The sequence below is a fragment of the Metopolophium dirhodum genome, chromosome 6 (assembly GCF_019925205.1).
Source record: "Metopolophium dirhodum isolate CAU chromosome 6, ASM1992520v1, whole genome shotgun sequence".
In the NCBI taxonomy this organism is placed as follows: domain Eukaryota; kingdom Metazoa; phylum Arthropoda; class Insecta; order Hemiptera; family Aphididae; genus Metopolophium; species Metopolophium dirhodum.
In genome coordinates, this window is record NC_083565.1 from 33,111,645 (window position 1) to 33,128,881 (window position 17,237).

A 17,237-nucleotide genomic window follows, 5' to 3' on the forward strand; every position below is an offset into this window, starting at 1 on the left:
TATAAATTTCAATAAAACTTTATTTGTTAGATAAAAAATTATATAAGAAATTATTTTGACGGACATATTCTGTTTAAAATTATTTAGTTTATTTTTCTATAAATCTTAATAAAATTGTATTCGTTGGATCAAAAAGCATGACAGGTTAATAAAAGGCTCCAGATATATATTTACAATTAATAGTTGAAAAATGTTAAGAATACAATATAAAGGCACAATTTTTTTTTATAAGTATTTATATTTCGATTTTTGAAAACATTATCAAATTTAAAATTTAAAAATGATTTTGTAGTTAAAAGCTTATTAAATGTTCAACTTTTGCAGCTATGAATTAAACATTTAAGCCAAGGTTCTACGTAAGTAGGTTATTCTGTAAACAAAAAATTTAAAAACGCAGTTTTTTTTTATAGTTATTTTCTGATCAAATTTGGACGAAAATACATATTAAATAACTAAGAATAACGATTTTAGTTATTTGTTGTAAATTTATAATATTAATTCAACTTATCGGCTACCGTATTAATAATAACTAATAAGTAATAATACAGTATAAATATATTATAAAAATATCCACACTGACAAACCGTCACCGATCAGAATAATTTTTCGTATACAATGATATTATATCGTTGAATTAAATACTGTGGCCCACTTGTAACCTACTGTACAGCAGAGCGACATGATTGATAAAAAGTTCAACTTTTATAGCCAAGGATCGGAAATTTAAAACAAAGGCCCGCGAAAGTAGTTTATAAGGTAAGTATGCAAAAATCTAAAAAACATATGTATAAACACTGTTATTATTGTACGTTTACATGGTAAAATCTGTACGAAATTATAGTATATTTAAACAAAGAATAACAGAGAGAACAACAAAAAAAATAAAACGCAACCGTGTGACAGAGTAAAATATAATAAATAACAGTGAAATAAAATCAAATGGTCCATACCAAATACGAGACCCGAACTCTGTCTCATGACCGAGCTTAGCCACTACTACAACCACCCACTCCAAAGGACACAATCATATATATATAGAAGCCCAGGACAAGAGCTCTTGAGACGGTTAGGAGGGACATTCAGGGTCAGGTCGTAACACCACTCACAGTTTAAATTCTATCTTAAAGAGTCGTAACACCACTCTTTTACACCATATTATTATGTTATAACATTGTAATTTTGTACCAAACGTTAATAGACATTCATCATGCCTAGTACATCACGTATTTCATTTCTGCGTTGATGTATATATCGACGTCGGTTGGGACGTAACAATCTTATGGAGAGAACAACAAAAAAAAAAAACGCAACCGTGTGACAGAGTAAAATATAATAAATAAATAACATTGAAATAAAATCAAATGGTCCATACCAAATACGAGACCCGAACTCTGTCTCATGACCGAGCTTAGCCACCACTACAACCACCCACTCCAAAGTACACAATCATATATATATAGAAGCCCAGGACAAGAGCTCTTGAGGCGGTTAGGGACATTCAGGGTCAGGTCGTAACACCACTCACAGTTTAAATTCTATCTTAAAGAGTCGTAACACCACTCTTTTACACCATATTATTATGTTATAACATTGTAATTTTGTACCAAACGTTAATAGACATTCATCATGCCTAGTACATCACGTATTTCATTTCTGCGTTGATGTATATATCGACGTCGGTTGTGACGTAACAATCTTATGGAGAGAACAACAAAAAAAAAAAAACGCAACCGTGTGACAGAGTAAAATATAATATAATAAATAACAGTGAAATAAAATCAAATGGTCCATACCGATATGCAGCGATACGAAACGTTCGGCGTAACTTTTTATTCTGTAAAACCGGGTACACACTGTTTGTTTATGATGACGTGGTGTTTGTTGTCTATCAATATTTTCTTCAATATTGTTTTATCAAAAAGAAAAAAAAACACATTGGCCGGTTTAATTTATCGTGTCGTACCTACAAACGGTTGTTCCATGCTACAAACTGTCGTTCAATTTAAAGGTAAGTATTTGTCTGTCGTATTACATTATATTATTAATCAGAAGAAAATAATACATATTCTGAGCGATGATAATTGCTCGTATAAAACTTTGCGTTTAGGCATTTTCATTGAATATTTAACGCGAAATGGTTAACGTTTGGCAGTGCGCGACGGGGCACAACGAGACACATTTTTCTAGTCTTATACTCTTTATTAATAGCCGTTCATAATGGCCGGTTAAAACTAACCTGCAGAATTCCATCGGTAATACTAAAGAAATTCTGTCGGTTAGTGTTATCAGACATTGTAAGAACGGCCCTTAATGTATCACATCTAATGTGTTGAATAGTATTAAAATAGGGAATAGTTATATAATTACGGTAAAAGCAGCTTATTAGGAACACAGATAAATAGATAATTGATACAACCGCGTTATTTAAACACATTGTCCCGGGACAGACCGGCCGTATATTAGAACATAGTAAATAAATCGATAAGCAACGTAATTTAATCTTATCATTGGTGTCGTTATGTTTATTTATACTGTACTCTGTTGTAAGTGCACTACATATATAAGAATGATCTTGGCTGCACATATATTTCATATATTCTGTGTACATATCGTTCGTATTTCAGATTTATGTTAAGGTGAATAGTGTTTAGTTTTTCTAAAAATCTAAAAATGTCTAAACGCCATGATTTGAGTTCGATTTATTTAAGTCATATAATAAGAAAAGTATTCCATTAGATGCTGCTAAATTTGAAAATGTAATAAAATTAATGACAATTTAACTAACAAATATGGCAGTTTTAAACAATATTTTGAAATTATTAAAAGTACATGAGATATGACTTAGAATGACATGAGAAATTAGTGTCTTAATGTATCACCCTCTTCACTACACATTCTAGAACAAACTATATCGCTTAATTTTTAAGGCATTCAAAGTCTCAACACTATCCTGGATGTAACAATATCAAATAGGCTATTCAAACTAATTTTAACACAATTACTGATCTTAAGTTAACTACTTTAAAGGTAAGAACATATTACTAGGTATGTACCCACCTATATAGGATTCAACAATATTTTACTAAAAATATATATTGTAGTAACGTTGTACAAAAATTATTTCATTATATTTTAGCACGATTCCATTTCATCCAGCAAACTTTACTCTCGATATTATTTTTTTCTGATTATAATTTAAAATAATGTATTGATTTTATTTTTTTTCATAGAGAATTGTTAACGATATTTATCAATAATAATAATTGATTTTGAAATGTCTCTTTTTACTTTAAAGGCATTCATACCTTGACTTAATTCACAATGCAAAACACAAATAAATTGCCGCCAAATTCCAAAAAACGTAAGACATTATTGTATAGAAAATCACCCTTTGTAGTTATTAATACAAATATGTCAGCCTTACACATGTAAGTAGTAAGTGATTTAATCTCCTAGATAAATATTAATAAAAAATTTTTGTAGTGGTGACAATAATTGTGATGTTAAACTGAAAACGGACGATAACAAAATAATATCTGCACATAGAATGGTTTTATTAGCAGACAATCCGTATTTCCGTGCTATGTTCACTAATTTTGCGGAAAAGAATCAAGATCTTGTGGAAATGAGACATATAGATTATACCGCTTTACTGCTCTTAGTAAACTTTATATATACATGGAAAGTCTTGATCACTGAAGAAAACGTCCGGGTAATAATAGATAAAGTTTGATATAATTATAGAAAACTAAATTATTTAAATCGTTTGTTATTTATTTCTTTAGGATTTATTACCTGCGGCAGATCTCTTGCTGTTTCACGGAGTAAAAGAGGCTTGTTGTGATTTCTTACAGTCACAGCTCTGTTCTACAAATTGTATCGGAATTAATAGTATAGCAGATTTACACAGCTGTACAAAATTGATGACAAGTTCAGAAATATATATTAATCAACACTTTTCGTACGAAATAAAAATTATTATTATGATTCTATAAGGACATTTTATTTATTATTGTTATATTTTGATTCTTAGAGAAGTTTTTGGTGGTGACGAATTCCTATTGTTATCATCGGAACAAGTAATTAAGTTGATATCCAGTGATAGACTTCCAGTATCATCTGATGAAAAAGTAGGCAATCTAAAATTGATTATTCTTATGTTTTATTATTGACGAAGGAAAAATTCAGTAACCATTTAATATGTAATATTAAGTATTCTAATTAATTTATAGTATATTTATTGTTTTAGGTATTTGAAAGTGTTATTAGTTGGGTAAAATATGATTTGAGTTCAAGAAATAGCATTTTACCCCAATTAATGGAACACGTACGATTACCATTAACATCGAAGAATTTTATATTAAAATATGTAGCTGAGGAACCTCTTATTAAGAATTGTTTAAAATGTAAGTTTTCTCTTTAAATATGCTTTCACTGTGAATTAATTTATATTTTAGATATATATTTATTTATAATTTTTAAGGTTGTCATTATGTATTGGAGGCTATAAATACACTCAAATCAGAAGAGCTTATTCCACAAAGCAACCGGAATAAACCCAGATATGGAGAAAAAGTATGATTCTGTATAATTTATTTTTATTTCCAATGCATTTAATAATTCAATTATAACAGGTTATATTAATTGTTGGTGGAATTATGTCTGGAATGAATGAGAGTTTAGAATGGTTCGATACACGAACGAACCTATGGCATCCAGGACCAGAATTGAGAACACAGCATGGAAGACATAGTCTAGTCGTAATTAACGATAATTTTGTATATGATGTGGGTGGCTATGCCCATGGTTTATCACCTTATCAGAGTGTTCTTGTCCTAGATTTATCTGCAGAAACACTTTGTTGGCAACCATGTGACGATATGTTGGTTGAAAGAAAATTGTTAGGCGTAGGTGTCATTAATAATAATATCTATGCCGTAAGTAATGTTGAATCAAAATTTATTAGTTTAATAATTATTTCTGTTAAAAAGCATGTACCAATAAATTATACATTTAATTTAAGGTAGGCGGATTCAATGATAGAGATGGTAATTGCAGAAGTGCTGAAGTTTTTAACTACAATACTCAAAGGTGGCATATGATATCAAATATGTCTACTACAAGATCTTTATTTTCGGTTGGAGTTCTGGATGATCTTTTATATGTGGTATATTTTTTTTATGATTTTAATTTTGTATTATATTTGTTATAATAATAATTGTAATTGGTATGATAAAATTCTTCTGCTAAAGAATCGCGTTACATTTTCCCGAAATAAAATATTTTGATAAATTTTAAATTTATATTGATATTGATGAATAAGCTAATAAAAATATTTATTTATATGCCACTTCATTTCAATGATAGTTACTTCAGGAACTGATTCATTTTCATTGATCGTCAAACCTACCTGTATGTATATTGGAAGTATAAAAACTATTTTATTTTTGTTACAGATTTATACTTAATGTAACCGAAAAAGTATTATAATTCTCTTGTTTAAACGTTTATTTTCAACATTAAATATAATGTAATTATTGTAGTTTCATTAAATATTCCTTCAAACTTGATCAAGATTGATTTTTAATTTCTAAAAATGTTCGTACCTGTGGTATATTTAAATTATTTATAATAGATACATTTTTGTAATTAAAAATAAAAATATTTAGTTCATTCAACTTCTTATAAATATGTTCTCAACCTTCTTTCATTGAAAATGATATGCAATAATATTTTATTCGGGGATTTCTTTTTAGCGTAAGGTATTTTTATTCCACAATAATTAAAAATTAATTACATTTTGTAGGTAGGAGGTTATGATCAATCAAGACAGACTGTAAATACTGTTGAATGTTATAATCCCACTATTGATACGTGGTCACCAGTCGCAAACATGTATGCACGTCGCAGTGGGGCCGCTGTAGGAGTTTTAAACGGTGAACTGTATGTTGTAGGCGGTGATAATGGATCCTTCAATTTGAGTAGTGTTGAAAAATACAGTCCAATAACACGAGTTTGGACATCTGTTGCGGAATTACTTTTGCCTCGAGTAAATGCAGGTAACTTCTAATAAAATAAATGTATACTATTATATGAAACTTTTTTTTTTGAACATTTTGAATTAAATGAATTTTTTTTATTATAGAAGTAGTTGCATTAGATGGTTTATTGTATGTCGTCGGTGGAATGTACAAATATAATCATTTGTTTTCTGTAGAATGTTACAACCCAAACACCAATAGATGGACCATGGTCACAGCAAAATGGAACATGAATCGGTTGTCACCTGGAGTAGTAACGATTAATAGGTCACGACATTTTACATCTTGTTAGCATTCATGATTTTTTTTTTTTGGTACAATATATAAATGTTTTAATATTTTGCACTATAGTATCTTATACTATGTTTAGGATATATGATTCATGCATTTTTTTCTTACATAAATATTTTACTATATTGTATAACAATACCTGTATTTATTGTATTTTTTTAATTTTTAACTTTAAGTTTTATTAAAAGGTTTCTGTATACCTTTGTCAATTTAACGATAATTCAAATTCGGATCAAATTAGAGAGGTATTTAAATGGAGAATAACAATTTTAGTTATTTTGTTTTAATTAATAAATAATATTGGTGGACACATGGAATTATTAATGTATATTATAAATTGTACACACAATGCCATTTTCAAATGAAATGTGTTTGGCAATAACTAATCCAACTAACAGTGCTACTAATAGTAAAATAAATTACTTCAATAGAAATAATACCACAGATTATACAAAACAGTTTTATATAATCTGTCATAATATCATAAATATACTTGGTAGCATTGGCTGACAGACCGATTTTGCTCAGAATGGTTTTTCGTATACAATGATTTTATACTACTTAATTCATATATAAGTATTTAACACATTAATTGCAGTGTCCCATTTATCAACTCGCTACTGTACAGCAGAATTGAACCCACTTGTCCACTGTTTTTCATCTAATTACGAATTTATACGAATTCTGTTTTTTGGAAATTTTCATTAAACTTTTTGAACATATTAACATAATTTCATTCAACTTGCAATTTTCTTTGTACAGATTGTTTTGTGATAACTGATAATGCAATCTTCTATTCTTTGAATGAGATCCCTCCTTGGCTCCTTATTGGTTATTTGTGAATTATTTTGCGGATATTTTATATGGTTTCTAATCTCAGCCATTCAGCTCTAATAATGTTAATTTATGTTAATAAAATAAACAAGGTACCTACTGAGTAGCACTTATTGCAACAAATATAATGAACAGTCAGGTCATTTGAAAAATATTAGGTAATTTTTTTCTAGGACATTTTGTTCCATTGACCATAATCCTAAACTCAAAATTGACCGAGTTACAGCTTAACAGAATTTTGAAAATTGAAAATTTATCAACTCACTACTGTACAGCAGAGTCATTTGAAAAATATTATAAGTCCATATTTACAATTTTCTTTTTATAATTATTTAAATATCAAATGTTGGCAAAACACGAAAATGATGTGTGCTCTAGTAACAAAATTATTAATTACACCACCAACATTATTTTTTAAAAAAAATACCAATAATTGCCTTGTACACATAAATGACAATCTAATTTTACTAGGTTATAGGATATAGTATATAATATGGGTGTGTAGGTATTTGTAGAAAAATACATTGTGCTAGATTGTCATATGCACTACGCAGATTACAGTTTACTAGTAACTAAGGTGCTTACATTCGAGGCTCGTCTTTACAGAAATTTGATTCATGGAATAGGTATAGAATTTAATGGTACAATTTTTATTTTGCATTTTTAAGGAATTCATTGCTTTACGTTCATTTTTTAGTATTTCTGGTGCATTTTATTTATTTTCGTACATACCTATATATTTGCACTTTTCTTGTTGAATGTTACACTTAATCGTAACACTTTCAGTTTCCTTTACCTTGTCGAATACCGAGGTTCATTATCTTAACGTTTGTAGTAATAACGCTAGGTATACTACAATGACACATACACACTATAAAGTGTAAGGTAATTAAAATTAAAATGTTATACCTTTTTATGTTCTTGAATACGCATTCTAAAATATACTTTTGAAAAAAAGTACTTGGACAGGGTAGGTACCTATTTTAAAAATTTGAAACTTGCTCAAATTATCTGAATTTAAAATTAAATACTTATTATTTTTAGTTATATTTTCTGTTATAAATTTAATCACATAAGATAAAAATAATAAAAAATGAGAAGTTAGGTAGGCATATAATAATATATTTGAATTGTACTCAATCAAAAATTCAATACTTCGGAAAAGAAATATATTATATTTTTTATAGCAATATATAGTTACACCAAGTGATACGGTATAGACAAATAGGCTTATGTAGGTAGTTGATTTATAAGGCAAAAAAGTGCAGTTGTTGACACTAATGTTGACATTAATTCAAAACACGAATAGAAAACGATCAATGGTACCATACAGGCATAATAATCGCTGACGATCAGTTATTACTTATTTGTATTATAATTATTTATACATAAAACACACATTTCCGACCGAATAGTCATAAAACATATTATAATGTTCGTGTGGATTTTTCGTCCATGGCCCCTGCAAGTGTGTCATTTTTAAGGAGTTGTGTTTAGGCAATTATTTTGTTCCTGCGATTACCGATCGTCTTTGAGTGTGTAGTAAATGATCATTAGTGTGCGTATACTCCCCTACCATCACCCGCGACCCACAACAATTTTCAATACATTGTAATTTCTTATGTGGTTAGGTTAGGTTAAACAATTAAAGTCATTAGAGTAGAGTCATTCAATGTCTAGATCAAAATATTCACGACCAATTTATGGACGTGAAATAGCCGTGGCACTGACAAAAATTAAGGTACTTCTAGAGCAGTCATGCCCAACCCGCGGCCCGCGGTCCACACGTGGCCCGCCAAGGTATTCCATGTGGCCCGTTACAAATTATTAAAATAAAACAAAATATTCCGATAAAAGTAAAACTATTACAAAATACGATTTTAACTAATTTATAAATAAAAAATACAATAATAAAAATAAAAATAAAAAGTATATAAAAATGTTTTTAATGTGAAATCTGAACTTGTGTTTCTCTTACTAATAATGAAAAATCTGGTTGGAATTTAGTTGTTCCAATCCTCAAAATTGAATGAAGGTGTTCATCCGTAAGTCGCGATCTATATGAATTGATTTTGTTTGTTTCATCCGTGAAAATATTTGTTCACATATACGTCGAGCCAAATACAGTTGCCATTTTCATCATAATGTTTTCAAAATTTTAAAATAACATTTTTTTTCATTGTTTGAAATTCATCATAGTAAAATGAATTTGTTTTTAACTCAATAAGTTCAAGTTGAAAAGAAGTATCGACATCAATTTCATCAATATTGAATGGATTTTCGAATAAACGCAACGATTTTTCGTGTAATTTAACATCTTTTTTCTGTCGGACATTTTAAAATAGAAATTTTATTATTTAAAATCGATATCACCCGTGCACTTTAAAGAGCGTACTGATCAAGTTAATGCGTACCTATACAACGTGTACCTCAATTTGTAATCTGTGCAGTAGTCAATAAAAAAGATAAGAAAACCAGTCCAATATGTACCTCCATATTATATTGCAACCTACTATGTGTAACTAAATTATATTAAGACTGAGATTATGAGTACTTTTATATTTGGTGGCCCGCTCGATTACAAATGTTTACCAAAGTGGCCCGCCGAGGAAAAAGGGTTGGGCGTCACTGTCCTAGAGGTTCGATTTAAAAAATGTAAAGATGTTTGTTTACTTTGCATCGGTCGGAGCACTTTTTCAATTTCAGCAAATTCTTGACGAGAATAAATATTTTACATTTTATAAATTTATAAATATTTTTAGTATCGAATATATTCAAAAAATATCTAAAATATCAAAAATTTGCTCTGACCGATGCAAAGTAGACTTGTTGACCAATCAAAACGTCTTTATACATTTTTTAAATCGAACCACTAAAAGTACTTTAATTTTGGTCAGTCGCTAAGGTCGTTTTGATAAAAAATTAATAGGGTTTGCAGGGGCCTTAAACGAGTATACGAATGACAAATTTAGAGTGGATAAATAAAAAGTTACCGAAACTGTAGAACTAGAATTTTTCTCCATGAAAATTAAACAAACTAAATGTCGATAGTATTTTAAATAGTGGTACCTACATATTATTTAAAATAATAATAAATATTTATTATTAAATATTACTCATTAGCGTTTAAAATCATGGTAAATGGCCCACGTTGAGACTTATATATCGACATTGCGTGGATATCGCGTTCATCGTTAAGACTTAGGTACACGAAGCTGTTTCGTGTGTACGTTGAACCAAAGTGCGTGTACAATTGAAAACAAAGTTCCATATAAGTATGTTAATCTGTATCCGAAAAAAAAAAAGGTGGTTAAGTGGATGTCGCTCTGCTGTACAGTAGGTTACAAGTGAGTCACTGTAATGGATGGTGTTAAATTTGAATTCAATGATATAATATCATTGTATAAGAAAAACGATTCTGAGCGAAAACGGTCAGTCATCCTATGATATTACCAAGTATATTTGATGATATTATTGTGAATAAAGTAATTTATATATAACCTATTTACGTGGAGCATTGTTTTAAATTTTCAATCCTTAGCCATAAAAGTTAAACATTTTATACATTTTTAACTACAAAATAATTAATAAATTATAAATTTGATAAATGTTGTCAAAATTTGAACTTTAAATGCTTATAAAAAAAAATTGTGCTTTTAATATTTTTCAACTGCTATTAGAACGATATATCAGGAGCCTTATATTAAATTTTCACGCTTTTTTACCGAACAAATAAAATGTTATTGATAATTATAGAAAAAAAAACTAAAAAAATTGAAAACTGACAATGTCCGTAAACAGCTCAAAAAGAGTCAAAATATTTTCAACATTTTATGGTGTATAGAAAATGCTAATATAAATATTCAGTGAAATTTTCAAGTATCTACTGTCATTCGTTTTTTAATTACAATAAAATAAGAAAATTTTTACATATGAGAAATCCAGTGAATATCAAATGTTGTAAAAATATAAATTTCAGACGCTCATAAAAATTTAATTTATGTTTCTTGTAAACATTTTTTTTTTGATAAAGGTAGACAAACTTATGAGTTATCTTATATTACATTTTCAAATCTTAGATTTAAAAAGAAACATTTTTATGAATTCTCAACTCAAAATAATTTGCTAAATTTCGTGATTTTTCCGTATTTTGTCAAAATTTGAACTTTAAATGCTTATAAATACAAACTGTGACTAAGGATTTTTAATTTTTTTCATCTGCCTTTGAAACAATAACCTAGGAGCCTTCTATTAAATTTTCAAGCTTTTTTACTCAACAGCCTTCTATTAAACATTGTAAAATCAATACATTCATCGCTTCGTTCAGAATCTAAAATCACAGTTTTTTTTATAGATATTTTATGATCAAATTTGGACGAAGAAGAATGATTTTAATTTTGTGATTTTGGTATTTTAAAAAAATATTGCGTGGGTACTTTTAAAAGTATATTATTATATAGAATTATGATAATAAACAAATATTAATAATTCAACTTGACTTGCTGCCGTATTAATAATAAGCAATAACAATATCCTATTGGCGAACAAACCGTATGTGCTCGGAATAGTTTATCGATTCGAATTTAGCACCATCCATTTTAGTCACTCATCTACTGTACAGGCAAAGCGACTTCGACTTACCCGATTTTTTTTTTTTTTTGAAAGTAGACAAACTTACGAGGAATCTTATTCTATTACATTTTCAAATGTTGGCCATGAAAAAAAAATGTTGTACAAAATTCTATCTAAACAATAATATTTGCAAACGTTTTTATAACATAGGTATTATGTATTCAATAACCTATAATTATATATCTATATTTATAGTTTCTCATCTCAGCTAGTCAGCTGACAGATCTAATAATATAAGTTTATATTATAAAAACAAACTTAGGTACCAACTGAGTAGCACTTGTTGCGGCAAATATTACAAATAGTTAGGCCTATATTGATGAAACATAATTGAAGTTGCTTCCTAAAGGCTTAAACAGTTACAGGTATCTTATTGAAACGTGGTGAAGAGGAATAAATGAAAGGGTCACAATATTATTATTTCACTAAAATATTATAGTGTTTAAATAAATTTAAAAATTACAAAAATCGATAAATAATAAATAATAAATATTTGTTCCCAATCTACAAAGCTAACAGCTCTAATAATATTAGTTTATGTTATTACTTATTAATATCAATTTACGTACCAACTGAGTAGCACTTATTGCAGCAAATATCACAAATAGTTAGGTCTATATTGATGAAACATAATTGAAGTTGCTTCCTAAAGGGTTGTCTCTTATAATGTAACTAATTACCTACGCAACTGAAATTATTATTTTTTTTAAATTGTTTAACCAATATGTTCAAAAAAATATGTATGATAGAATGGTATAATTCCTGATATGCCAAGGTATAATATTATAAATTAATAATTTATGAATATAATTAATATATAATAAACAATTACAGGTACATAATTACCTTGAATCTTGTACCATAAAGGTATAATACCTTGTAGTGTGTTATAGAAAATAATATTATCATCTTTATTTTTTTATAACACACTACCGTTTTGACTCTGCCGATTATAAAATACAAAAGGGGAAAGTGTAGGCAACCGCTCTGACTTTACTGTCAGTGGCGTAGACATGATTTCTGAAAGGGGAGGGGATCAAAACAACAAAAAAAACGACTTGGCTAAATGGGATGGGAAAATTTGTTCCCAATTTACAACCGCGGAATGATTTTTCGGCGGAGTGACATTTTTTTAACATAAATTTGTTTTTAAGCTGGATACACTATACAATGTTTTTGACCGATTTTTCGCGAGGTTTCGTTGTCATCTGGTCACTTGTTAACATTTAACAAAAACATATCAATTATGATTCATACATTTTTTATTGTACCTGTATGGAGGAAAAATATCGAGTAACGTCCTTTGGTTTGTATTTTAAATGATCTTTTCTTCGTCTTTATACTAAAGTATAGATACCACAAATCAATATAATTACGTTGAAGCTTGTACCATAAAGGTATAATACCTTGTAGTGTGTTATAGAAAATAATATTATCATCTTTATTTTTTTATAACACACTACCGTTTTGACTCTGCTGATTATAAAATATAAAAGGAGAAAATATAGGCAACTGCTCTGACTTCACTGTCAGTGGCGTAGACATAATTTCCAAAGAAGAGAGGGAGATCAAAAAAAAAAAAAAAACGACTTGGCTAAATGGGATGGGAAAATTTGTTCCCAATTTACAACCGCGGAATGGTTTTTCGGCGGAGTGACATTTTTTTAACATAAATTTGTTTTTAAGCTGGATACACTATACAATGTTTTTGACCGATTTTTCGCGAGGTTTCGTTGTCATCTGGTCATTTGTTAACATTTAACAAAAACATATCAATTATGATTCATACATTTTTTATTGTACCTGTATGGAAGAAAAATATCGAGTAGCGTCCTTTGGTTTGTATTTTAAATGATCTTTTCTTCGTCTTTATACTAAAGTATAGATACCACAAATCAATATAATTACCTTGAATCTTGTACCATATATTTTTTTATAACACACTACCGATTTGACTCTGCTGATTATAAAATACAAAAGGGGAAAGTGTAGGCAACCGCTCTGACTTTACTGTCAGTGGCGTAGACATGATTTCTGAAAGGGAAGGGGATCAAAACAACAAAAAAAACGACACGGGTAAATAGGATGGACAAATTTGAAAATCCCCCACCCTCTCAAAACTTGAAAGTGACAAAATATTATTATTTCACTAAAACAGTATAGTCTTTAAATAAATTTAAAAATTACAAAAATCTATAAATAACAAATGCATATTTGTTCCCAATAATGTTTCCCGAGGTGAAATTTTTTTAACATAAATATGTTTTAAGCTGGATACATGATTAAATGTTTTTACTATTTAAGTCGCGGGCGACGTGTGCATTTCGCCCAAGACTGAAATTTCCTTCCCGCCCGAGCCACACATACTAATTTTTGTCACGCTTCTCTAGTAGGTTAAATTAATTTTTAAAAAAAACACATATATAATACCTACATTCTCAAATGTCATTGTGTAAATAAAATACAATAATCAACTCTAAAAGTTTCATTTAACCGAATGTTTTTTTAAATCACAACAAAATAACTAAATTCGTTACTTTTGGTTTTAATATGTAATTTATTTCTCCCGAGATTTGAACTTATAATATCTGTAAAATATGACTGTATTTATATATTTATTACATTTTTTTGGTTACATTATGAACCATTTATGAGTATCCTTGTTCAACATTTTCAATCCTTATAGCTATAAATGTCGAACATTTTTAACTAGGTACTAAAACATTGGTAAATATTCAGTTTGATGAATGTTGTCAACATTTTAACTTAAAATACTTATAAAAATAATAACAGAAAGTGTCACAGGCGACCCTCGGAAGATGTGAAATCATAAATGTGAACTTAGAAATAAAGATTTATTATGTTGAATTTGAAGTAAATATTCTTAATTTAAAACAAGTGGCTTTCATATTATTAGATAAGATTGTAGATTGTAGGATAAGATTGAAAACTATATTAATTATATTTGTTCAAATTTTATTTTTCAGATCACAAAAAAATTATCATTGGTTATTTATATTCACATTTTCTATTTGCACGATTAAACTTTCAAAATATTTTGATTTGTTTTGAAATGTTTAGGAACATTTTCAGTTTCAAATTTTATTGCTCTTTGCCACCGCGTCGGCTGCCGAAAGGACGTGTCCAGAGGTCCATTTCAATGCCCCCCCCACACTTTCGAAATTTGAACTTTTGATCACGCCAAACGTTTGTGCATCGTTTGTGCAGAAATGTGCACCAAGTCCAATCGTTTGTGCACAAAAACTGAAAGCTCTATCCCAAAAACAAAATGGGGGGGGGGTGCCATTGAAACGGTAGCCCCCCACATTGAATATCTGGATTTTTGAATGTGCCAAACGTTTGTGCAACGTTTGTGCAGAAATGTGCACCAGGTCCCGACGTTTGTGCCCGAAGTCCGTTCCGTAGTGCTAACGCGGATTTATTATTGTTTACTAGCGCAAAGCGCCGTCTTTTATGTTATACGAATATGGTATATTGCTTATGCACGAATTGCCAGTATTGTTTTTTTATTATATCTATTGCGTGGGCGCGAATCGTCATCTCTTTGTAATTGTATGAAAGTCGTATTCATTTTTTAGTGTGCGCTTAATTGTTATAATAATACATATTATAAGCAAAGGCGCTAACCGCCACGTTTTTATTATCATATCTTGTGAGCTCAAATCGCGCATTTTATTATTATTACGTGCTTGTATCGGTGCGAATCGCCAAGTTTTATTATAACTTATCATTGTCGTGTGTCAATTTTTAAATTTATGCGGGCCCAGGTGGCAGCAGCTGGCCAGCCGAGCACCGTCATTTAAATTAACTAACAAATTTTCTTATTAAATTAAACTATAATTTTTGTCATTTAACTATATAATGATTATATTATAGCTAGGAAAGCCATGTATATTGTATACCAGCTAATATAATTTTATATTTATTACATATTTTTTTTTTTAAATTTTTATTATAAACTGATTGTGTAATAGCTAGGACAGCATATATTTATATTTTTAATATTATATAATACTATATAATACTATATTAATACTTTATTAATATAATTATGATGTAGCTAGGAAAGCCAAGTATACCACCAAATAAAATTTTATACTTATTACATATTTTTTTTTTTTAAATTTTTATTATAAACAGATATAATAGCTATGTATACCAAACTGCAGCTATGGATATTACCAGCTAATATAACTTTATACTTATAAATTTGTTTTTTAATTTTTATTATAAACTGATTATATAATAGCTATAGGAAAGCCATGTATAATATAATTGTATACTTATATATTTTTGTTTTAATATATATTATATCAGAAATATTACACAATGTTTTGAATTCTAATTTCCTATTCTGTACTAAAAAATTAAATAGCAAAATTGTAATAAGGAGCATAAAAATGTATAAAATCATTTATTATCTTCACAATATTGGAGTTGATTGTTTTTAAAATATAGAAGGATAATATTATCAAAATCACCTCCATATAATGTAATCACAACATTAAACTGAATATTTTTACAATCGCCGTCAATAATCATCATTAGAAACATTTAAAAACAATATTCTGAAAATTCCTAACATATAATGTTCTTGCAACTATTAAAAATAATATTCACACAAGAAACACATTAAATATTTTCTATATATTTTAAGAGATTATTGTGGAAACATTGGATCCTCTGCCAAATAGTGATCTAATAATATTGTGACAATAATCAAAAACATTTTTCGAGCAATTTTCATCGAATATACATAAAATGTTTAAATTAAAGCATGAATATTGTTAAAAAATTGTCAAAACATAATATTGCTGTGAGTTCTTTTTATGCTTACATTAATATTTTATTATTATATCTATTTCTATCACTTGATTATTTTTAAATTTATTTTTATGTATTATGCACCTACTACGACGTAGGTCATATTTTAATTTTTTTTTCATCACAAAAATTACACTAATACGATAATAAATCCGAGGGGGGGCTGAATTCAGATTAGGGGGCTTAGCCCCCCCCCCACCAAGTCCCACCTTATGTGTGCCTATGATAATGTGAGACTCATTGTATATGGTATATTGGTACCGGTACGGAAAATATTGTACCCACCGGCTACCACCCACGTAAAATAGATAATATTATACAAGTTTATACTTTATAGTTACGCAGGTTAAAAATTATGGTGTTGACTGTTAGGTTATTCCGCGTTGTTTATTCAGGTTTAGGAGCACCGTAAATTGACCGTGTATAGTCCAAAAATTCAAATTGAAAGTGTAGTGATATTTCGTTAGGTATGCACCTAAATACACCAATTTGAAAGTACCATCTCCCTGATTTTTCATGTACCCGAAACTCCGGTTGACGACGGTTTTTTTTTATGTGAAAACATCTTATTCGGCGTTCAGATGCATCGCCCCT

At 28.8% G+C, this 17,237-nt stretch overlaps 1 protein-coding gene across 2 annotated transcripts; it reads left to right on the forward strand.

Moving 5' to 3' along the window:
• The first annotated feature begins 1,885 nt into the window (after positions 1-1,885).
• LOC132946781 (kelch-like protein 3) lies at positions 1,886-6,649 on the forward strand. 2 transcript variants are annotated; one of them, XR_009664774.1, is made up of 12 exons: positions 1,886-2,008; positions 3,296-3,428; positions 3,484-3,712; positions 3,786-3,961; positions 4,034-4,130; positions 4,250-4,406; positions 4,484-4,575; positions 4,635-4,937; positions 5,024-5,167; positions 5,807-5,895; positions 5,955-6,059; positions 6,146-6,164. XR_009664774.1 is itself a non-coding variant. In XM_061016851.1 (11 exons), exons 2-11 carry the CDS (start codon positions 3,322-3,324, stop codon positions 6,331-6,333), a joined length of 1,746 nt encoding a protein of 581 aa, XP_060872834.1. In that variant the 5' UTR covers positions 1,891-2,008; positions 3,296-3,321; the 3' UTR covers positions 6,334-6,649. The 2 variants fall into 2 exon arrangements, 1 of the variants encoding a protein (XP_060872834.1); XM_061016851.1 differs by having other exon boundaries at positions 1,891-2,008; positions 5,807-6,059; positions 6,146-6,649.
• The last annotated feature ends 10,588 nt before the right edge of the window (positions 6,650-17,237 follow it).

What these genes read in the sequence shown, in the direction of transcription:
- LOC132946781 (XM_061016851.1), top strand. Translation starts at nt 3,322, where the DNA reads ATGCAAAACACAAATAAATTGCCGCCAAATTCCAAAAAACGTAAGACA. An exon ending in TGGATGATCTTTTATATGTG is followed by an intron (nt 5,168 to 5,806) that starts GTATATTTTTTT and finishes TACATTTTGTAG; the next exon opens with GTAGGAGGTTATGATCAATC. An exon ending in TTTGCCTCGAGTAAATGCAG is followed by an intron (nt 6,060 to 6,145) that starts GTAACTTCTAAT and finishes TTTTTATTATAG; the next exon opens with AAGTAGTTGCATTAGATGGT.